This window comes from Felis catus, chromosome E1, assembly GCF_018350175.1.
Source record: "Felis catus isolate Fca126 chromosome E1, F.catus_Fca126_mat1.0, whole genome shotgun sequence".
In the NCBI taxonomy this organism is placed as follows: domain Eukaryota; kingdom Metazoa; phylum Chordata; class Mammalia; order Carnivora; family Felidae; genus Felis; species Felis catus.
Window position 1 is genome coordinate 8,020,863 of NC_058381.1, and position 22,844 is coordinate 8,043,706.

The window sequence follows — 22,844 nt, forward strand, 5'->3', positions numbered from 1 at the left end:
CCACGTCGGGCTCTGGGCTGATGGCTCAGAGCCTGGAGCCTGCTTCCGATTCTGTGCCTCCCTCTCTCTCTGCCCCTCCCCTGTTCATGCTCTGTCTCTCTCTGTCTCAAAAATAAATAAACGTTAAAAAAATAAAATAAAATAAAGAACGCTGCCTCATGTTGCCAGTTCTGGTTGTGGTTGATTTTACAGTTTGAGACCTGGTAGTACTTGTGTTTGTTTAACGTCCACCGTCCTTTTCAGAGTGAGCATCGCCGTCTGTTTCGCTCACTGCTGTATGCCCGCACTTAGCACAGTGGCTGACTAGATGACAGTGAGACATCTTAATAAACGAACGAATGCACGCTACGTGCTCTTTTAGTGGGCCCTGTGCCAAGTGCTTTATTTTGATTCTTCACTCTCATGTACCTCCCATTTGACCGATGAAGCAGCTAAGACCAACGGGTTAGCTACTTTGCTCAAGATCCTACAGCTCAGTGATAGAGCCCCTGCCCTCCCGGTGGTCTTGTTACTGAGGATTTTTGCATAAGCCAATTTGACTTGTGCTTCAGTCTTGCCGTCAAAACAGCCCTAACACGGGGGTGCCTGGAAGGCTCAGTCAGTTAGGCGTCCAACTCTTGATTTTGCCTCAGACCATGATGTCATGGTCGTGGGAATGACCCCTGCGTTGGGCTCCACGCTGAATGCAGAGCCCGCTTGGGATTCTTTCTGTCTCTCTCTCTCTCTCTCTGTCTGCCCCTGCTCCACTCATGCTCTCTCTCTCTCTCTCAAATACACATTTTAAAGAATAGCCCTAATACATCCCCTACTTCACAGCTGAGGAAACCAAGGATCAGAGAGGTTCGTTTGCCCACTTTTCAATCAGAACTGTTTCAAATCAGAACTTGAATCCAGACCACCTGATTGTTGTCAGCGATGCTTAGTTATGGTACTGTATGGAAACCCTATAATAATATAATAATAAGAAGAGAAATATTAAAGCCTTTTACAAACACTTTTGGCATGCAAATGTTCCAGGAGACACAACAGTTAGAGATAGTACAGCGAACCCCAGTGTTCCTGTCGCCCAGAATCCACAGGATTATCAAGACTCTGCCCCGCTTGCTTCGTCTCACCCTCATAAGGGCCAAAACGCTTAGCAGCGTGCCCAGACGAAATCAAGGTAGACGGAGCAGAGAGGCGGCTGGAGACACTGGCAGTTCCCCAGTGAACTGAATACCGAGCTAGGCTGCTGTCCTGAGTCCTTTCCACTTGGAATATGTCGAGACATATATCAAAAGACAGCGGGACCTACCCAGCCCAGCTGCACCCAGCATCGGAGGTGGGTGGAGGTGGAGGCCTTCTATAGGCGCAGGCTCCGTCGGCGTGGCCTCACGTAGGCCAGATGGGACCCGCACCACGTTGGTGATGGCGCAGCGGTGGGTCCCCGACTTCGGCAAGCCTGCCGATCGCCTGGATTCCCGACGAGCCCCTAGGTGATGCTGACGCTCTGGGCCCGGGGACCACATCTCGGTAGCACCCGGGACTCCATCGGGTCCTGCCTAGCCCTTTCTTCCAGTTTCGCCTCTAGAAATCAGGCCTCAGAGCGGCACTCAAAATGGAAGCCACCTGCTGAGGAATTCAGAATGTAAAAGGAGCAAAAAGACTAATAATGGGGAAAAAATGTTTAATGAAATTTTAAATACAGAAGAAGTGATAAAAGGGAAAATAACTCCGTGTGTGTGCGTGTGTCTCCAGGTTTGGGATACTTTCCAAAACCCATCCAGGAATGGGAGAGAGCAGATGGGGGTTTTGGTCAAGGGCTGAGCGGTAGGATTAGGAGGACGAGTGTATCGAGTAATTGACCTAAAATAACAAGAAGTCGGTCTTTGACAAAATTGCCCTTCCAGGCTTTGAGATTTCGCTCGGACTTCTATGTGTACCAAGGCAGAAAATCATAGTGGTGTTTAACTGAGATGAGAAATGAACGCACTTGACTAATCTTTTTCTGCATCAGAAATAGATCTCTTTATTAAAACGGCTAAATTTTTAATTTGTTTCTAATGTTTATTTTTGAGAGAGAGAGAGCAAGTGGGAGAGGGGCAGAGAGAGAGAGACACGGAATCCGAAGCAGACTCCAGGCTCCCAGCTGTCAGCACAGAGCCCGACGTGGGGCTCGAACCCATAGATCGCGAGATCATGACCTAAGCAGAAGTCGGACGCTTAACCGACTGAGCCGCCCAGGCGCCCCTAAAAACGGCTAAATTGAAGCAGCTTTAATATCACCGTGATTTTTAAAGATTTCCTGGTTACGTCAAACTTTAAGAAAGAGCCCAGAGGTCACTTGGTACACGCTCGCTTCATCCCACAACCGTTATTCTTGCTAGCACTCTTCTAACTTGCAGTGGTGGTGTGGCTCACGCTTCTTTTTCCTCGAAAATGCCCGACGTGAACGGACAAGTGAATGCTTGTCCGTCTTTGCTGGTCATCACGGCAGGCAGCGAGGGCCTTGTGAGAAGCACGTCTGATCGTTCTCTTCCCCTGTGTAAAAAAGCAGAGAAAACCTCTTCTGTGCATCTGCCCAGAGGCAGTGTTCCCACGATGTCTCCGTGTGGCCTTCCCTCCCAGTGTTCTCTGACCCCTCCCGCCCCTCGTGCTGTGCCCACTGCCCGAATCACTCCTGTCTACCCTTCTGTCCCCTCTCCTGCCCGCCCAGCACTTCTTCCTACAAACCTCCCCCTGTCCAGCCCCCCAGCACCCACACACAGTGGCCCCAGATTGCCGGCCTCTTTAACTCTCACTTCAGCATAAGCGCCCCCCGGACAAGGACCGTGTCTGTCTTGCTCCCCACCTTATATCCTAGGTCCGACCTTGTATGTATGTATGTAAATGTAGTGTTTCCCCAGTGTTTTCATCTCAGGTAATGCCGGAGGAACTTAGGCTATTTCTACCTCGGGGTAAACCAAAGGAGCTTTTAAACCCTCAGGCTGCTGCTCCCAGCGGAAGGCAACAGCCTAAAGACTCCAGCCCCCACCCCCCCTCCCCCCACCCCAGGCTCAGCAAGATCCAAGCAATCAGAGAATCAGGAAGTCGTACTACAGCAGGGCGCCCCCACAGACCAGTGGGATTGCATCAGTGAGCCAAGGAGTAAATCCGAGTACAAGTCTGTTTCCAAGTTATTTTAGTGGTACAGCTGACCCTTGATCGACACGGGTTGGAACTGTGTGGGTCCACGTATATGTGGATTTTTTTTCTCAATAAATATATTAGAAAAAAAGGTTGGAGGTTGGCAACAATTTGAATAAAACTCACACACCACATGGCCTAGAAATTTCAAAAAAAATTAAAAACGTATGTCGTGGATGCGTAATACTACCATAAACACACACACATCTATTATATAAAGTTAAAGTTTATTCAAAACTTGCCCAAACATTTGCAGACTGCACAGGGTGCCATTTGAGTGGAGAGAAAGATGAACACATTTAGAGATGGAGTATTAAATCGTAACTCAGTAAAATCAGCTGCTGTAACAATTTCATAACCACCTCTGGATGCTGTTGTGAGCTCGAGTCTTGGGAGCACCCATTCGAAATGCCATGCTGGGGCGCTGGGGTGGCTCAGTCGGTTGAGCATCTGACTCTTGATCTCAGCTCTGGTCATGATCTCACGGTTCCTGAGTTTGACCTCCATGTCTGTGCTGTCAGCGCAGAGCCCGATTCTGTGTCTCCCTCTCTCTCCCTCTCTCTCTGCCCTTTTTCCTCTTGTACTCTCTCTCTCAAAATAAAAAAAATAAACGTGAAGAAAAGAAAATGCCATGTGTGGGTGTCTGGGTGGCTCAATGGGTTGGAGCATCCGACGGGTTGCTCTTGATTTCGGCTCAGGTCATGATCTTGGAGTTCGTGAGACTGAGCACCTGCTTGGGATTCTCTCTTTCCCTCTCTGTCTGCCCCTCCCCTGCTCAAGCTTTGTCTTCTCTCTCTCTCTCCCAAAGATAAATAAATAAACATAAAAGAGAATTTAAAAGGTAATAATAAAATGCCATGTGTGATGCTAATCATCTCTGCATAAGCAGTTTGTCTCTGCAATAAATTGCCTATCTTGGTAAAAAAGGATCTCTCGTGGTTCTATCAGTAGTTAAGTTTTGGGCGAGTCAGAAGTCACACGTGGATGTTTCAACTGTGCATTGCAGTCGGCACCCCGTTCCTCTCATTGTTCAAGGGCCATCTGAGCCTCAGTTTCTCTTCTGTGAAGTGGGGATAATGCTATCTCAATAAGCATGTTTTTACGTTGTTAATTTTTGGTTTGTGTTTAATGCCATACCCAGTGTTGATACAGGTTCTAGAAATAATAGGCTTTCTCATGTACTGCTGATAGGAGTGTAAAAGAGCCTAAACCCTCTGGGGCGTAGACTGGTGGTACAAGTCAAATCCCTACAAACGTGCATGTCAGCTGGCCTTGCAATGTCACGTCTGGGAATTTATCCTCAGGATGCATCCTAGTCAGAACTATGAACAACAGTCTGTCTGTAAGATATATATGCCGTTGCTTCTAATTTAAAAGGAAAGATACACAATGTCCAGAAAGGCTATATTGACTGAATTAATTGTGTTGAATCCACAGAATAGGCCACTATGTACCTATTAATGATGACGTTACAAAAGAATTCTGAACAGCACAGGGAAATTATTAACATACATTGAAATATAGGGGGGCCTGGGTGGCTTAGTCGGTTAAGCGTCTGACTCTTGATTTTGGCTCAGGTCATGTCTCATGGTTCATGAGATCGAGCCCTGCATCTCTCTCTCTCTCTCTCTCTCTCTCTCTCTCTCTCTCCCTCTCTCTCCCCCCGTCTCTCTCACAAGATCCCATGTAAAGTCCACCTTAGAAAGTGGGCTCTGGCATGGGGCACCTGGGTGGCTCAGTCGGTTAAGTGTCTGACTTCGGCTCAGGTCATGATCTCACGGTTTGTGAGTTTGAGCCCCTGCATCAGGCTCTGCGCTGACAGCGCGGAGCCTGCTTGGGATTTCTCTCTCCTTCCCTCCCCAACCCATGCTGTCTCTGTCTCTCTCAAAATAAATTCAAAAAAAAAAAAAAAAAAAAAAAAAGTGGGCTCTGATGAGAATCAGGCGTAGGATCGTCCCGGCTGGTGGAGAGTTGTATTTGACCCTGTTCACTGCACCTGCCAACATGGTGAGGGTCCTCCGGAGATGCCGTGGCTCTGAAACCAGCTGTGGCACCGAAACTGAGCTATCCGTGTGGGGCAGCCCCCTGGTGTGTGGCCGTGGGCCCCAAGCCAGTCCCTTGCCAAGCCTGTAATTTATCACAGATAGATACATTCAGACATACTGTCATTATCCATTACTGCTAATGGGGTAATGTGTTTAAACTATAAATACACGGGCAGGGTTGAGATGCCAGCTTTTGCCCAAACATTACCGGTACCGTGTTCCGGGAGGTTTTTCTATGGCCGTCACCTACTTGGCACTAACTGCAAAGCAGAACCCTGTGCCAAGCAGGCAGTGTCTGCCTCGGCCCTCACTCCAGCCTGTGAGCGAGAGCAGAGAACCATCCCGGCCGTGCAGGTGAGCAGAGGGACGCACCGGCCTCCCACGGCCGGAAAGGGACAGAACGAATCCAGGGCGCTCTCACCTGGACTCGAACTTCAGCCCCGGCCGGCAGATGTCAGAGGGGGCAGCCAGAACTCCTGCAGGCAGAGTCCCTCCGCCTTTCGGGTTCTGGTGCCCCGTAACCGGGAAGAAGGCGCAGCAGCCTCCCTCCCGGGTCGCCGCGCCACGTAGGTAGGTGGCCCGCCGGACTGGAAAGTGACTGCTCTGTGCCCACTGCTCTTTTTCAGCCCGTTGCTAGCTGTGTCCTTTGCCACGTGCTGTGCCGTTCCAGGCGTCGCCCTCCTGACCTGGGGGGTGAACCCCCTCACGGGAGCCCTGGGGGTCTTCAACATCTTCCTGTACACCTGTTGCTATACCCCGCTGAAGAAGATCAGCATCGCCAACACGTGGGTCGGAGCCGTCGTCGGGGCCATCCCGCCTGTCATGGGCTGGACGGCAGCGACCGGCAGCCTGGACGCCGGTGAGTATCTCGCGTGCCGGGTTGCGGGGTTCTCGGCTTCGGCCCGCGGGCCCGCGGCCAGGGGGCGCCAGGGCCCGGCCCTCGGTGGGTGGCTCTTGTGCGCAGACCTCGGCACCTGCCGGTCCGAGGCGTGTCCTTCCCGGAACTGCAGCTCTCGCTCTCTGAGTCCGCTCTAGCCCGTACTCATTCCTGCGGTCGCGTGAAGGCAGGGCTGAAGGGAGACCGTGTCGTCGGGCTTTCCAGGGGGACGTTTGCTTCCCCGGCCGGGCAGGGAATGCCTAGGGAAGAAAACAAAACAAACAAAACAAAAACCCACAAAAACAAGCAGTGCTGTGACAGCAGGTAGAGTGGAAAGCAGGCACCTAAAAGTCACGAGCCCCGTTAGGGCTGATCAGTCCTGGGGGACGTCCCGCATCGTGGAGCGGGTGTCCGGGACTCCGTCTCCGGGCTCTCCCGCCCATCCGGATGCTCCCCTGCCCCGGCGTGAGCTTTTCCCCACAGAACCAGGTGATTCCCCACCCACCCCCCGCCCCACCCCTTTGCGAAGGAGCAGACCCTTTTCATCAGTTTCTCATTTACTTTTATATGATTTGCTTAAGTCCTTCACAGTGTCTACAATAAAACCATTGAAATCCATCTACTTTTTTTTTTTTTTTTTTTGGTGGCGTGTCACAACGAAATTTGTGGGGTGAAAATAGCTCCTTTTTACCATCTGGAAGGGAAGTTTCACAGTCTAATTAGCCAGGTAATTAGTGTTTCTGACCAACACTTAGGAAGGAAGTGGTGAGGTTTCCTGCAAGAGACGTAAGTACATATTTTTCACATGAGAGATCAAAAGGCTGTTGACCATAAACGTTTGCCCTGTAAGCCACATTTCTGAAACTTTTCATAAAAGCCCTTACACTCTGACTTGGCAAACTTACAAAGGCAGTTACACCTTTAGCGTGATTGTCTCTTAGCACAGTTTTAATATCCTGTAAATGTTGGCGTTCCACGCGTCTACACATAAGATATTCTAGAACGTTCCTGCCCATTTGCTCAGTGATAAACCCCAGACCGGAATCTCATCCGTGTGGGAGGGATGGCAGCACAGTGGTGAGGAGTGAGTGCTCCAGAGCAGGGGTGCCCTTTGGGACATTCTAGACTTTTTTTTTTTTTTAATGTTTATTTTTGAGAGAGAGAGAGAGACAGTACTAGCTGGGGAGGGACATAGAGAGAGAGGGAGACGCGGAATCGGAAGCAGGCTCCAGGCTCCGAGCTGTCAGCACAGAACCCGACGTGGGGCTCGAACCCACAAACCGTGAGATCGTGACCTGAGCCGAAGTTGGATGCTTAACCGACTGAACCACCCAGTTCTAGACTTGACATGAACGTTCTAGACTTCTTTATGCTACCGTCTCCTCAATCTCCCCCGTGGTCCCTTCTCACAGAGCTGTCGTGAGGATTAAGTGAGTTCTTGCTAAGTATTCCTCATTTGTACAGTAGATGGAGTCATGCAGATCAAGAAAATAATCTCAAAAATCATGAGATTTTTATCGGTCTGGCAACTCTGAGCAATTCGTAATTGTTACCTGGCTGTTGTTCTGCCCACAGTGAGCTTGCCTCTGGGCTTGGTGGACAGAGCACCTGGCCTTGGGTCCGGTGTTAGGGATGGCCATCTTGAGCGTAGGTGGGGACAGAGGGAAGCATGGGTCTGACATCTCCAGACTAGATGGTGTCTGAATTTTCCCCCTCGTTTGCAGTTTATATTTAGAGAACACACCTGCTTACCACCAAATTCCTGGTCAGAGTCCCCCTCCTGGTTCTGCCTGGAGCCCCAGTCTTGACCCTGCCTGGAACCTTCCATCTCCCCTCCCCCCACTCTCCTCTCCTCTCCTGTACCCCTCCGAACCTTTCTAGTGATCGCCCAGACATTTGAGTTGGGGCCCTTGAAAGAGACCCCCCCACACTGCAGCACTGTGCTCCAAGTCACCTGCCTGCCTGAAGGAGACAGCCCCACACCCTTCCAGAGTGCCAGGACCTTACATGGGTTCCTCACACCCAGCCTAAAGGAACAGGGCCCCCAGGGGGCACCTGGGTGGCTCAGTCGGTTGAGCGTCCGACTCTTGATTTCGGCTCAGGTCATGATCTCACAGTTCGTGAGTTCGAGCCCCGTGTTGGGCTCTGTGCTAACAGTGTGGAGCCTGCTTGGGATTCTCTCTCTCCCTCTCTCTCCCTGCCCCTCCTTACCTCGCTCTCTCAAAATAAATAAATAAACTTAAAATAAGTTAAAAAAAAAAAAAAAGGAACAAGGCCCCCAAAACTACCTTTTCTCTCTGGGGAATCCCAGACAGAGCCACGGTCGGGGTTAAGTATTACTATCTACAGAGACAGATAACCCCTGGAGGTCGATGGGGGCAGGGCAGTCCATGGCGGTGCAGAACTTGGTCGCTTCTGTCGTCTGTTGGTCACCCAGATTCTTGCTAGCGGCTTTTGTTGTACCCCCAGGCGGTTTCCTTCAGAGGACTTTGGGCCTCAATGTTCTCTGGAGTTGCATCCCCAGAGGCCAGAGAGAGAAAGAACTTTGCAACAGTCTTCCCACTTAGAGTGCGCATTCGGCTAGGAGCCTGGATTTGTTCAGGGACAGTATGGATTTAGCTGAACTGCCAATAGTCATATTTAAAATAAATTTTTTTAAAAAAACGTTTTTAAAACACGTCTTTCCGTAATCCACACTTAATATCGTATATAAATTCATTAGTGAGACAGAGCGAAGGGCCAGTCTATACTTTGTTTTAGGTGGCAGGGCAAAAATGCATGCTTATCTTGTGCAAAGAGACCCATCACTGCCTGAACGGACCCCTGGCATAAAGCAGTGCAGCCCGAAACAGATTTGTGTCACCACAAGAAGTTCGTCTAGCCGTTGCCTTGTATTATGTTCTTTTTCTTCATATCCTGAAAACGCACTGTGGGGCACACAACCACAACATGGGTTACTGCCCCCAGAATTCTGATTTACCCCCAGGTCCAGTCGTTTACCTAACGTCTTGTCAGATTTACGGAAAGAAGGTTACTTTGCGTGATGCCTTCAACTGCTTCCAGAAAAGTTTTGAAACATGAATTTGATAGAGCAAACTTGACATCAACAGCAAATCTTTGATTACATCGAATGAATGAATGAGTCAATCAATCAGTATCTTCCATTTTACAGACAAAACTAGGTTAACCCTGGGTCAACTGCCAAATATTTATTGGGCCTCAGCCATGTGCAAGGGCCGGTAAATTTAGCCGGAAGTAGTCAAAGAAATAAGGCAGAGTCACAGGGCACCTGGGTGGCTCAGTGGGTTAAGCGTCTGACTTGGGCTCATCAGGTCACGCTCTCACTGCTCGTGAGTTCGAGCCCCGCGTCGGGCTCTGTGCTGACAGCTCAGAGCCTGGAGCCTGCTTCAGATTCTGTCTCTCTCAAGAATAAATAAACATTAAAAAGACAAGAAATAAGGCAGAGTCTGCAAGAATGTAGTTTCAACATTTCTATTGCTGGGATTTTAGCCACTGGGTTGAATGTGACTATATATACAGTCTTGTCACCTTCTAGAATAGTACCCACTAGCCACGTGTGGCTGTTTAACTTTGAGCTTAAACTAAATCAATTTAAACCTTCAGTTCTTAAGTCCCCGTAGCCCTATTTCAAATGCTCACAGCCACACGAGGCAGTAGCTGCCATATTGATGGCACTGAGCATTTCCATCCTCGCAAAAGCGCGTTTAGTCAGTTCTGCCTACGGGGACACATTGATGTCCTTGTGAACCTGTGTCCCATCTTCCTGGTGAGTTTGTGCTTTGAATACTAGGGCATCATGGGAGACTGCACCTGTGGTCTCACCAGAGTCTAAAACAGTGGTTCTCAAATTTGAATGTGCATCAGGATCACCAGGCAGACTCGCTAAATAGAACCCAGATTCCTGGGCCCTGCCCCTATATAGTTTCTGGTTCAGTAGGTCTGGTGTAGGGCCTGAGAATTTGCACTTCTAACATGCTGCCTAGTGATGCCAGTGCCCCTGCTCTAGGGACCGCTTTCTGAGCCACTAGTCTGAAAAGACAGAACCAGAGAGCGAGCCCTGGCTGTCAGAATACCTCGGAAATTCCTAGGGACATGGGCAAAGGGTGGGGGCAGATGGCATTATTGGAGCTGCACTCAGGGTGTCGTCCGTATCACCCGCGGAGGTTGTGTCTCCCATCCGGGTTCTTCTCTTAGGGGACACGTTTGCTTGAAACAGCCCTGCTGGGAGAAAAGTGGCCCCAAACGTTTCCCTCCTGCAGTGTCTCCAAATCATTTTGTCTTTGGACCTCCAAAGAGAGATCGTGTTGGAGAAGCGTATGGATGGAGAAATCTTTGATGTACTCCACTGAACCGCAGGGACAGGAAGGAAAGGGAGGCCGGAGGGGAGGAAGATGTAAGAGGGTCTGGGAGACCACCCACTCCGCCGATCGGCTTTCTTCCTGGGGCAGGTGTCTGTGAGGACCTACTGTGCGCTGGGCACCGAGGGATACCAAAATCCCTAAAACCCAGGCCCCGTCTTCACGGAAAGCATGTCTCAGCATCTTCAGGGAGAGGCGGGCAGGTGTCAAATAACTGACTGAGCTGTCAGAGCTTGAGCAAGAAAGAGGTCTTCTGAGGGCTGTGCGTTCTCCTAACCTCCCCAGACGGGCCCAAGAGGGCTTTGGAGCAGAGGACCTTCTGAGTGAGGACGAGACCGCTCTCTCAAAGAGGGAAGGGCTTTTCGAGGAGGGGGAAGAGCGTGCACAGGAATTTGTAGGCACGGGAGCTGAAGCCGGACAGCGTGGGGCAGGGGCCGTGATCTGAGATGAGCTGCCTGACGGGGACTGTATCGAAAGGCAGTCAAGGCCCTTGTAGGTTTAGCAGGAGAGGGGCAAGGGCCCCAAGTTCAGGATTATTTGCCCGTGCCGCAGGTGCGTTCTCCCGTGGTGCTGGAAGGCAGCGCGTTGCCGAGCCCGCCCGTCCTCCTCCCAAGCCTGCGTGCCCTTCCGTCCCCCCACCCCTGCGCCTCTCTGGTGGGGGGTTCTACTGTCCCAAGCCTGGCCTCCACCCTTCCCTAGTCACATTTCACCCTGCAAGTATCTAGGGAAGCCTCAAGCCGGTCATCCTCCTTGTGACATGTTGTGACACCTGCCAGCCTGCCGGGGGGGTGTGTGGATGCCGGGGCTGTGTTTGCAGGGAGGCAGAGTCCACTGGACGGATTCCGTTCCTTGGTCCTTTCCCCGGCTCCTCCGGCAGGACCTCGAAGACCCAGCACGAACATCGGGGTCCCTCAGTCCCCCTGACCACGTGAACCTCCCTAGAGGCCCCTTCCTGGGCCCCAGAAGGAGGCAGGCAGGCCCCGGAAGGGGGAGGGGAGGTGGGAATTTCTACGGCCTCAGGACCTGTCTAGTTGAGAAGAAAGATAAATAAGGAGCTTTTGCGCAAAACACGATTCGCATCCCAGACGGCTCGTGGACTGAGGACATGTCAGTGTTCCAAAGTCCTTTCCCCCCTTCCCAGCGTCTACATCTTTTTGTGGTTCCTGTAGTGGCTATGGGGCCAATTAAGACCTCCAGAGGGCTTGAGCGCCCAAGAGATCAACCTGCCGTCCCTCCTCCAGCCAAGACCGAAAACCTGAAATAAACCTGAGGACATCACTTGGGATTCTGGTCTCCGCCCCGCCCCCCCCCCCAACCGCTTTCTTGTTGTTGTTTTTATCAGAGAAAACGGAATTTTTCTCGTTGTTTCGGATGCCCTGGTGGTGTTGTGGGTGCAAAGCGTGTGGGTCTGGCCTGCCCCTTGGCTAACCCAGCACCTGGCGAGGCGTAGCGGGACACGGGGTGACGGGGGAATTGGACAGATCAGTGTGTGGAAGTGGGGAACGCTAAAGCAGTGTTAGTTCTTGATATTTGCTGTTTCATGGCTGAGACGTTTCCGGCTGGAAACTGCTAGCTTCGAAAGCCCTGTTGATCTCAGCAAAGGTCGGCATCGTGATGGGGTTTTACCTGCGACCGTGTCCCCTCTGAGATTTGGGGTTAGGCCTTGTCTCCCTACCTAATTACTTTGCCTTTTCTTATTCATGTATTCATTTATTTATTTTTTACCTTAACTGCTATTAAAACGCATTAAAAATGCTTACCGCAAAAACTCCGGAAGGCCAAAGGAGGGGGCCGCTTTCTGGCCCCGGGTGTGGCAGGAAGGTAGTGAGAGAAGTGACCTGCTGGGGGACCCCAGCGAAGGGGTGCACTTGGTGGGGGGGGGGGGGGCGGAGATGGCGCTGCAGATAAGTGCCCTCAGCAGACAGCCCCCTCCCAGCGGGCCTGGAGCCACACGCATTAGGCCCCTCCACTGTGTTTACCTCCAGGGACGACTTAATTTATCTTCCAGGCCTCTAAAGTACCTTCCCCTCCTCCTTGCCAAAGCCACCTCTCCCTCCCCGTCTCCGCCATTTCTTAGAAAGGCTCAGATTCTGTTTTCCCAAATGTGACTAAATCCCGGGTCTTGGGACTTCGGGACTTCGGTGGACCCGGCCAGGGTGACCGCTCTGCTCAGCTCTGCGTAGAGTTGATGTGTAAATTGCCTTTGGTTTGTAATTCAAATGTTGTTGTGTGGTAAACATTAATTATGTCAGCCAACATTCAGTTACAAATGAGGACTCAGCCCGAGGCTCTTATCAGGAGGTGACATTTGGCAGATGGATGGTTTTAGTAACAAAAAAAAAAAGAGATTGCGTTTTGTTGTTTTTTTTTTTAGCCTCAGCTGGTAAACTACAAAATGTTAAATACTGTTTCACTTTATGTACCTCCTTTATTCCAGGATGAGAAAATAGACTAGGAAAGGGGGGAATTTATTCCCTCACTCATTCAACAAATATTTATTGAGGGCATATTAAGTACCTGGCACTGCTGAACCCAAACACTTCAAGAGATGTCCTGGAACGTCCTGGTCTGAAATCAAACTTGAAAATGAGTGTCTGTGTTCATCTGGTGTGAGGTTTTTCCATAACTAGTCTCAGAGGTCGCATTAACAAATGATTTTTTTTTAAGTTTATTTTTTTAAGTTTATTTCTATTTATTCTGAGAGAAAGAGAGGGAGGGGGGAGGGGAGGGGCAGAGAGAGAGAGAGGGAAAGATAATTCCAAGCAGGCTCCACACTGTCAGTGCAGAGCCAGATGCTGGGCTTAAACTCACCAAGTGGGAGATATGACCCAAGTAGAAGTCAGGAGTCGGATGCTCAACTGACTGAGCCACTCAGGCGCCCCAAGACAAATGATATTTTTAATTTTTTTTATTGTTTATTTATTTTTGAGAGGGGGAGAGAAAGAGAGAGAGACAGAGCGTGAGTGAGAGAGGGGTAGAGAGAAAGGGAGACACAGAATCCGAAGCAGGCTCCAGGCTCCGCGCCGTCAGCACAGAGCCCGACTTGGGGCTCGAACTCGCGAACTGCGAGATCGTGACCTGAGCTGAAGTCGGACGCTTAACCGACTGAGCCCCCCAGGCGCCCCGACAAATGATATTTTTAAAGACAGGGTGAACAAGGAACGTCTTCATGGGAATATTAGCAAACCAAACAATATCAGAGCCCTATTCTCTTCAAAGACAGAAAACGCAAAAGGCTGAGAAAGAATGTACTAGAAATACGTTGCTAGACCCAAGACAGACGGTCTAATTGGAGGCCAGACAATTGGTACAGCCAGGGAAGTCAAGTCTCAAGATCAGTTGTGCTGGGTTGACCAGTTGATCACGGTCACGGCTGTTCGGGGGCAGGGCCAGTGCCTTCCTGAGGGAGATGAACAAAATGGCTTTGGAAGGGCAGCCTCTGGTTGACACGGTGCCCGGTGGGTGCACAGTGGCTTACACTGTGGAAGCCGACCTGTTTCACAGGCCCCTTTGTGTCAGCCCTCAAAAGAAAGGCTTCGGAATCTGTGCCCATGAAGCTTTGGGTTTGGCTCTCCTCCCCCTAGCTCGCCCCCAGTTTACATCACCACGTAACCCTGAAAGCACAAACACAACCAGTCGTGGAACAGACCGCCCGCCGAGGGCCAAGGTGAGAGGGAGCCTGTTGTCCCGAGGAAGGAAGACCTCCCAAACCCAGCACGGGTTCACGGGAGCTGTTTCTTTGTCCTTTTCGAGGCCCTGGCTGGGCGGTGAATGACAGTGAATGAGTGTGGGTGGAGGTGGGAAGGGGATGAATGTGGGCCCACCGGGCAGCCCAGAAAGCAAGCTGAAACCATTGAACTCCATCCCAAAAGGAATTTTGTTTCCAAAGAGCACCTTCGGGGACTCAGAGCTCCAACTTGAAGATTTTTGTCTCCTACCTCTTGGGAAACCATTCGGCCGTGATCGCCTTGGCTTTGTTTGCCAACAAAATGATGGACGTGTGCCGTGGACAAGGCCGTTTCTCGAGCCCGAGCAGAGGGGACAATGAGTGAGGTCCCCCTCAGTTGGTATGTAGGTGTTTTGAGAGGGTTTTAAAATGCATGTGCAGCAAAACCTTGGGTCGCGAGTAGCTTGTTCTGCGAGCGTTCTACAGGACGCGCAAACATTTCCAATAAGTTTTAACTTAATCAAAGAAGTGATTGATACCTTGCAACGCGAGTGGTTCATGACGCCGAATGTCGCGTGATCACAAACAGAGCCAGTGGTTTTGAAATTCGCTTTGACACACGAGTGTTTTGGATTACAAGCATGTTTCCGGAACGAATTAGGCTTGCAAGCCAAGGTTTTACTGTATTTGCAAAGGGTCACTAGGAAGACATTAGTTAGCCTTGCCCCACCTGCTGTTAGTATATTAATATGCCCCCCAGTCAGAGCAGGGTGCCACGAGATAAGGCTTCTCCCCGGCCCTTGGCACACGTACACGGCCTGCCCGATGTATGTGCTGTTCTCCCATTTTCTGTATATGGAGGAAAATAAGTAATGTCCTGGACACCTGGACATTCTGTCGAGTTGCCTTTGAGCTGGGATTGTGGTGTCGTGATCCCAGGAGGTTGCTGCCCTCCAGAGAACCATACCCACAGATATACCACCTACGTCCTAGATTTTCAGTGTTTTATGCATTCAGAGACCAACAAATATTTGCTTCAAAGACTCTACAGAGTGGGGCAGGAGACTGAGAAAACACATCTGAAAGAAGCAGAAAAGGCGTGGCTTGTGCGAGTGGATCGGAACTCAGAGACCATCCTCTGATCCCAGGTTGCAACTCACTTCTTCCAGGAAGCCTTCCCTGATCTCTCCGAGGCTGACATGGGCCTTCCTCCTGTGCGTCGCCCACAAGCACTCCACCTAAGGTGACCTCCAGAGGCAGCACTCCCCCTTTGTGCCGTCCCCCTCCGCGGCCAGACTCCGGAAGAGGGGCCCGGAGAACGGACCACGCCCGTCCCGCAGCGGGCCCGCTGCAAATTTCCGGTGTCCCAGAAGATAGGCCCAGTACAAACAGATGGCTCTGGGGGTGGGTGGCACTGAGGTGAGGCCTTTGAGTCAGTAAACGGAGCGCTCCCGTGTTTACCCCACAAGGAAGGTGGGCTCCACCACAGCCCCAGAACTAATCCAAGCCTTCCTGCTCCGGGGTCACCTTATCTTGATGAAGAGAGCAATTTGTTTTACATCTTTCCTACGAGGAGAGGCAGTTGCACACAGCCCATCGAGTAGAAGCTTGTGGGGGTGGTGGTTTTCTGATTATGATCCATTAAGGCTAAGCTGTGATTTCTAAAGCTCTTTCATTTGTGACATGAGCCAAACCCACACCCAATTTCCTCTCGCACAGAAAAGCAGCATGCTACTCTCTTATGAAAATGATTTTTTTAATTATGTTATTTTAAGCAGAAGCATAACCGAAAATGCATATTGAGCAAAACAGAATACTCCAGTGGGCACACAAAAAAGAGAGGGCTTTTGAGAGAGGCAGGAGCCCACACCGGGGCCCTGATCATCTTAACCCTTCCCAGTCTAGTTTCCTGGCCGAGGCAGCTCCTCAGCAGAACAGCTAGGATTTCCCCGATTCCCCCGCCCCGTTCTCCTTCTCAGCGTCTCAGCCTTGTCCGCTTCCCCCTGGGCCCCGGCTGTCCTCGCTGCGGCCTGTAATCTGCTCAGACCCTTTGGGGGTGAGCCCCGTCCCGGGCTGAGCCGGGGTGGGCTACTCCACGTACGTGATGGCCAGGACCTCACAGGGTCCCCAAGTCCCTGAGGAGCCACCAGCACCCCCTCTTTACTGGTCCCTTTATGATCTGCCTTTCCATCAGCACACAGAGGAGGCATCCAGCCTTCCCTTCTGTCCTTTCCAGTTCCCCAGGGATACTCCCGGGCAAGGCCAATATCGTCTGTCTCTAATGGAAGCAAACTATTTTTTTTAAGGTCCCGGGACCCCCTAAGAAACCAGCAAATGCCCTTTTTCCTTCCAGCAAACCCGCTGCCTGTTCTGCAGTGTCAGCCTTTACATTGGCACCCCGCAGCCACCCCCTAGCAGTCCTTGTATGTCCCCTGTAGGGGCAGCAGCTGTCTAACAGAAGGTGCTGCTTGGGGCACCTGGGTGACCCGGTCGGTTAGGCGTCCAACTCCCAGTGTCGGCTCCGGTTCGCGGTCTCACAGTTGGTGGGTTCGAGCCCCGCTCCCGGCTCTGCGCTGGCCGCTCAGAGCCTGCTTGGGATTCTCTGTCTCCCTCCCTCTCTGCCCCTCCACCCCCCAAAATAAATAAGTTAAAACTTTACATAAATACATAAAAGGAGGTGCCAGTCATGCTGAAGACCCCTGGGTGGGGCACATTCACGAATCTTCTCATCTGTAAGAGGTTGTCGTGAGCGTAAGAGAGAGAGAGAGAGAGAGAGAGACAGAGTTCCTCCCCCCAGTGCCTGGCGTGTGACAGCCGCGGAGCATTTAACTGGAATGGCTTGGAGGCACCTCAAACTTCAGATGGCCGAGAGTCGAGCGCTTCACGCATCCACCATGAGCGCACTCTCCGGTGTGTGTCCCAGCGTCCCCACCTGGGCACAAGGATCGGTGTCTGCCACCCCCATCCCCCCCATGACACCTGACCCGGTCTGCAGGTGCCCACATGGCCCAGCCCCGTGCCTTAGCTCCTTGCCTCTGGCCGTGGCCTCCACACCGTGCCAGAAACCTACCCAAAGCGACCCTTCGCAGGACCCGATGCGGTGCACCTTCCACTTAGTTGGGCCTTGCCGCGGATGTCGCCTTTGGGAAGGCCGTCCCTGAGCCGTCAGTGCCCAGTTGCCCCCAGCGTGTCCCCCCTGTTCTCTGAATAGCGCCCATCACTGTCACACGGGTTTATGTCTGCCCCTCCCTCCAGACTTGGAGCAGGGCTTGGCCTTGCATCTGGAATGGTGCCTGGCCTGCGGTGGACGCCCGCCATCTGGTCACCAAGTGAGTGGATTCCACGCGTAGTGGCCGCTTCCATTGTTAGCGTGAAAATGGGAGCGTGTTTACCTGAACTGCCATATATGTATCATGTTATTTGTAGAGAAGGTTAAAGGGGGATTTGAGGGATTTGGCAGCTGAAATGGGGACGCTCCCATCAAGTCTCCGTTGCTTCCTTATACTTGAAGGTCGGAGGGGAACTGACTGACTGACGGAGCCCATGAGGAACTGTGACTGGGTCCGAGAGCAGGTCCCCTTGCCCCGCGGTCTGCACCCACACAAGCTCTCCTCGAGATGCTGCAACTGCCCCCTAACACTCAATGCAGAAATGGGCGAGTTTCTGCCCAGAACAATAGGAATAAAAAAAAAAAAAAATCACCACTCTGTCTTTTAGGGGACGGGAAAGCCCGCCGCCTTTGTCCCTCTGCAGCCCACGCTGTTGAGGAATACAGATAAGAGATTAAAAGAAGGGCTCATTCCTTCTGATCCTCTTTGGCATGTGCACACCAGGGGCCCTTCAGGACCTTAGAGCCCCAGCCTGGGTTTCTGAATGATTCTGAATTATTTAAACCGCCTTCTCTCCTGCTGGGTTGTGTTTCAGCGGTAGTATCCACCCTCTCCTTCTCGGAACATTCCCACAGACGGGCGGGGGGGGTGGGGGGCAGGTGGAGTGCGCTCAGTAGATCCTCATTACCTGAAATAGGACTGTGGTGACAGAATTTCAGCCTCTCTGTGCGGGATGCTGCCGGCCAGGGCAGGTGACACCGTGAGTGGGTGAGCGAAGCCTCAGCTCTCTCAGCGGGGGACCCCCAGGGGAGCCCTTCGGTGTCAGGAACAAGGCACCGAGGGTGGTTTGCCCCGTGGGCTCACGACTCGGTGCGGAAACACACCGATCCCGGGTGGCTTTTAGGAAAGCCTTTCTTTGCACACGTGGGCTCCCACTGATGCCTCTGGGGACCCTCCACTGCAGCGGCATCGAGCGCTTTCTGTATTCTGCTCCCGAGAGGCGACGGAACAGGCAAGTGGCCATTCCCTTAAGGAATTTTGCATTCAGGCAGGAAGCAGAAACGATGAATGACTGCACGCCGGGGTTGAGCCAGTGGTAGATGCAGGTGTGCGTAGCGCCCAGAGACGTATCCTAGCTCAGGCCCCTCTTCACGACTGCCTGGTTGCCATCTGGGTGTCCCAGAGGCGTGTCAGGGTGAACACATCCCAGGTCACGCTCCTGCGCTGTTCTCTGAGCCTTCCCCGTTTTTCATCTCATACAATGGCTGGCGTCTCCGTGGGCCCCTAAACCAAGGGGGTGCCCTCTGCTTCCCCTCCTTATTTACTCTACACTCACTCCCTGCCACTTGGCCTCCCAAAACCCTCTCAAGTCCCTCTTTCCTCCCACTGTTACCACCTTGACCGCAACACCCGTCCCCTCTCATTTCCTCAGCCCCTGATGGAACCTTCCGTGCCTGCTCTGGGCCCCGCCAGCGTGTTGTCTCTCAAATTGGCCAAGTGACACTGATGCCCTTTCCTCACGCCCCCCGCACACGCACAGGTGCTCACACACACACACACACACACACACACACACACACACACGCTGAAACGTGTTCCCCTGTCTCCATGGCTTTCTGTTGCTTTGGGGATCAAGCCAGTGCTTGGAAGGCACACCCCGCCGAGTTGGGGGTGGCGCGCCCTGCCTGTCCCTCCAGCCACACTAGCTTCCCTTTCTGATTTTGATACGTTTTTTCAACTACCGTACAGTCCAACTGACCTCTTTTCCTTTCGATAGACAGCTCCGTGAATCCTAACGCGTGTTCTCATCTCCTTGTAATACCTCGTCTACACCGTGCGCCTTCCGGCCCCTTCGTGACCACCTCTTCCTCCGCCAGCCCTCACGGGACTAGGTCACCTGTCCCGCAGAACTCAGCCCAGACACCCCCTCCTCTGAGAGGCCTTCTCTGCCTGCCTCCACTGGGTCTCGTTCCGTGTCCTCATCGCACGGACTTCCGCCCCGCAGTGGGGTGGCGACGCAGACTCAGTAGTGTGGCTCTTGATGAATGCCGCCTTCCGGAGGGGTGGATTTGTGCTCCCCGGCGCCCGGCACGGTGCTCGCCACTTAGTAGGCGCTCAGTTAGCACTTTCTGCGGGAGTAAGTGAACAGTGAGTCGCCTGCGCAGGAGTGGGCTGCCTGACTCGTGGGGGCTGTCTTCACAGCAGACGGTCTCGTTCTGCTTCCTCCTGTCACCTCCTTTTGTAGAACCTAAAATCATCTGATCTGTGATGGTTCGCTAAGGGGCATGAACCCTACCTAACATCCTATGTCAGGATTAAATGAGGTGAACTGTGTGAAAGGCTCTGTCACCCCATAGGTGCCCGGGGAGCGGCGGCCTTCATCCCACCGCTGTGGGGGAGGGGAGGCCCTGTTCCAGACAAAGGGGCTAAATGGTGCTCGCGATACTAATACGTCCTCATTGAGAAGCTGCCGAGCCACACACAGGCTCCCGTTCTGCTCAGGGGACCGTGTTCCTTTATGTCACTCCATCTATTTGACACATGCCGTCTTCATACCTCCTGCCTGTCACATGGCGCCGGCCCGTGGAATGTGCCAGACACTGCCCTGGGAGCCCTGGCTGTGCTCAGTGACGCAGCCAGGACAGGGACAAAAGCCAGGATGCTCAGCGCGGGGGGGGGGGGGGGGGGGGGGGGGGGGGGGGGGGGGGGGGGGGGGGGGGGGGGCTGGGGCTACGTTCAGCACCGTCACTGCGAGCAGGGAGCCGCCAGGCACCCTGGGGAGGGGCCTCGTCGAGGAGACCGCCTCCGCCTCCCCCAAGCCCCCTGCGCAGAGGTCCCACCGGTGTAGGGGGCCTCTGGTTGTCGCGATGCTGGGACGCACGGTGGGCGCTGGGTGGACGGGAGCCACAGATGCCCGGTGCCCCGCGGTGGGGGTGCGGGGTGGGGGGGGGGAATCTTGGAGAGTGTGAAGTTACCCCCTCCCCCGGGCTTGTCCCCCGATGCCAGGCCTGGACAAGGTGGAGGCGAGAACAGGGACGGGCAGAGACTCTGAGATCCGGGTGACATCCAGAGGGGCCACCTCGGGGCCAGAAGGGCTTTGCGGGCGAGAGGCGGCGATGCCTTTGTAAGCCTCTGATGACAGCGTGTCTTGCTTCCCCTTTTCCCCTCAACCCGCACACAGGAGCGTTTCTCCTGGGAGGGATCCTCTACTCCTGGCAGTTCCCCCACTTCAACGCCCTGAGCTGGGGCCTCCGTGAAGACTATTCCCGCGGCGGCTACTGCATGATGTCGGTCACCCACCCGGCCCTGTGCCGGCGCGTCGCCCTGCGCCACTGCCTGGCCTTGATCGGACTGTCCGCCGCCGCCCCCGTCCTGGACGTCACCACGTGGACCTTCCCTGCCATCTCCCTCCCCATCAACCTGTATATTTCCTACCTCGGCTTCCGGTTCTACGTCGACGCGGACCGGAAGAGCTCCCGGAAGCTGTTCTTCTGCAGCCTCTGGCACCTGCCCCTGTTTCTGCTGCTCATGCTCACCTGCAAGCGGCCGCCAGGGGCGACCTGTGCCGGGGGGGAGCCTCGGGGTTGACCCCACGTGGGCGCGTGGGGAAACAAAAACAAAAAAACGTACAGGGAGACGCACTTTTTTTTTTTTTTTTTTTTTTGTCCTTTGCGGTGAGACCAGAATATTTTGTCAATTCTAGAAGCGGAGAAGGGAAATTGCCCGGTTTAGTAGGAGATTGTAAAATGATTTGATGCTCCGTGATCACGCGACGTTTTTTTTAATGGTAGCATCCAAGATGCGCCCCAAATGAGAAATGGGTTGGCTCAGGTGATTAATAATACAGAGGGAGTATTTTTCTCTTTAAGAGTCTTTGTAGATTTCTTCCTCTAACCCCCGACGGCCCCCTCCCGTTGATTTTCTTCTTTGCGGGGAGGTACAGGTCCACGTCTTCCTTTTGTAGCCACACACACACACGCACGCACACACTCACAGACAAACACACACACACACTCCCGCCCGCCAGTCGGAATGCTCCCTGGTGACCAGACGCCTTGATCAGGAGTACTCGGTCTGGAGTTTCTGTGTCCTCAGGTCCCCGGAGGGCCACGTCGGAGGAAGTGCGCCCTGCCGGCCCTCCCCGTGAAAGAGCCAGGGCCCCCAGTCCAGCTTTCTCACATATATTCTCAACCGCATACTGCCCCAAACAATAATAGAACCCGAAGGGTGTGCTGCCGGCCCATCGCGAAGGGAGAATTCCAAACGGTTGCCTAGGGGACCCCAGACGGGACTGCCAGCCCCTGGTCCACCCCCGTTACGTATCAGCATTTCAAAAACTCCAAGGAATCAAAGGCATCTTTATATAGTTCACTTGAAAATACAGGAGGTGTCTGAAGCGTTTTCTTTCTGGAAGGGTGGCGCTAGACTTCATACCAGCCATCCGGCGGGCTCTGACCCCTTCGTGTCCCCCTTCAGCCGCTGGTTTGCTGCGTGGCTTCTCAAGGCCGATGGAGAAGGGAAAACAAACAAACAAACAAACAAAAACGTGAGTAGGCCTAGCCAGCCACAGAGCTCACGTTCGCGTCCCTTCAGTGGAAAACGCCGTTCTCTCCCGGGATCTTCTGAACTCAGAAATTAGCCTCCGTACATCCGGTGGCCAGAAGTTCGGGTCCGACTCTGGGCAGGGATGTGTCCGTCCTGGGAGTTGTGCGAGCTAACCTGTAGCCAGGCACGTGTGGTCCCTTCCATCCGTCCGTCCTTTACATATGGTCCTTGTCCGCTGTCGAATCCCACTTGCCTGAAGGTCTCGATGCTTAACGGGGTGTTTTCCTTGCTCAGTCTGTGGGGGCACTGCTGGGATTCATTGTGGGGAGTATTTAAGGTGACATTTAAACGGTCACTGCAGCCTGCCCGTTCTCAAAATTGTCTAAAGCGACTGCCGAGAACATGTGACCCCCCGTTTCTACTTCTGTGCGGTATTACATCCCGGCTGTATCCGGGTCCTTTCCTGTGGGGAACGTGGCATAGGAATGTCTGCAAAGAACGTCTACACCCTGTTGCAGCCCTCGGGTTTGTAAAATGCCTCCATTCTCTCCTGCTGCAATAAACCAGTAGGTGAGAACAGCAGTGGGCGTGATGTCGTGTATTTGATCGCCTTGTACCGAGTTGACACGGGGCCCGGCAGAATTGCTAACACCCGACTCACTTTTATGAGCGAGCAGGGGTTGGAGGGCGATCGGTATTTCTGTTCCAAGGTGGTGGAAGGAAGTGCGTTGGATTTTTTTATACCCGTACACCCAAAACAATAATGAGCATGCTTATTACTAATAAAAGAAGAAGGGCCAGGGGCGCCTGGGTGGCGCAGTCGGTTAAACGTCCGAC

The 22,844-nt window shown here is 52.9% G+C and overlaps 1 protein-coding gene across 1 annotated transcript in view; it reads left to right on the plus strand.

Moving 5' to 3' along the window:
* COX10 (cytochrome c oxidase assembly factor heme A:farnesyltransferase COX10) overlaps positions 1-22,589 on the plus strand; it is a 140,360-nt gene extending 117,771 nt beyond the window's left edge. The window contains exons 6-7 of the mRNA XM_011288832.4: positions 5,837-6,069; positions 20,644-22,589. Coding sequence (XP_011287134.3) covers positions 5,837-6,069; positions 20,644-21,050 — 640 coding nt within the window. The 3' untranslated portion in view covers positions 21,051-22,589. The remainder of the gene's footprint in view (positions 1-5,836; positions 6,070-20,643) is intronic.
* Positions 22,590-22,844: the final 255 nt, after the last annotated feature.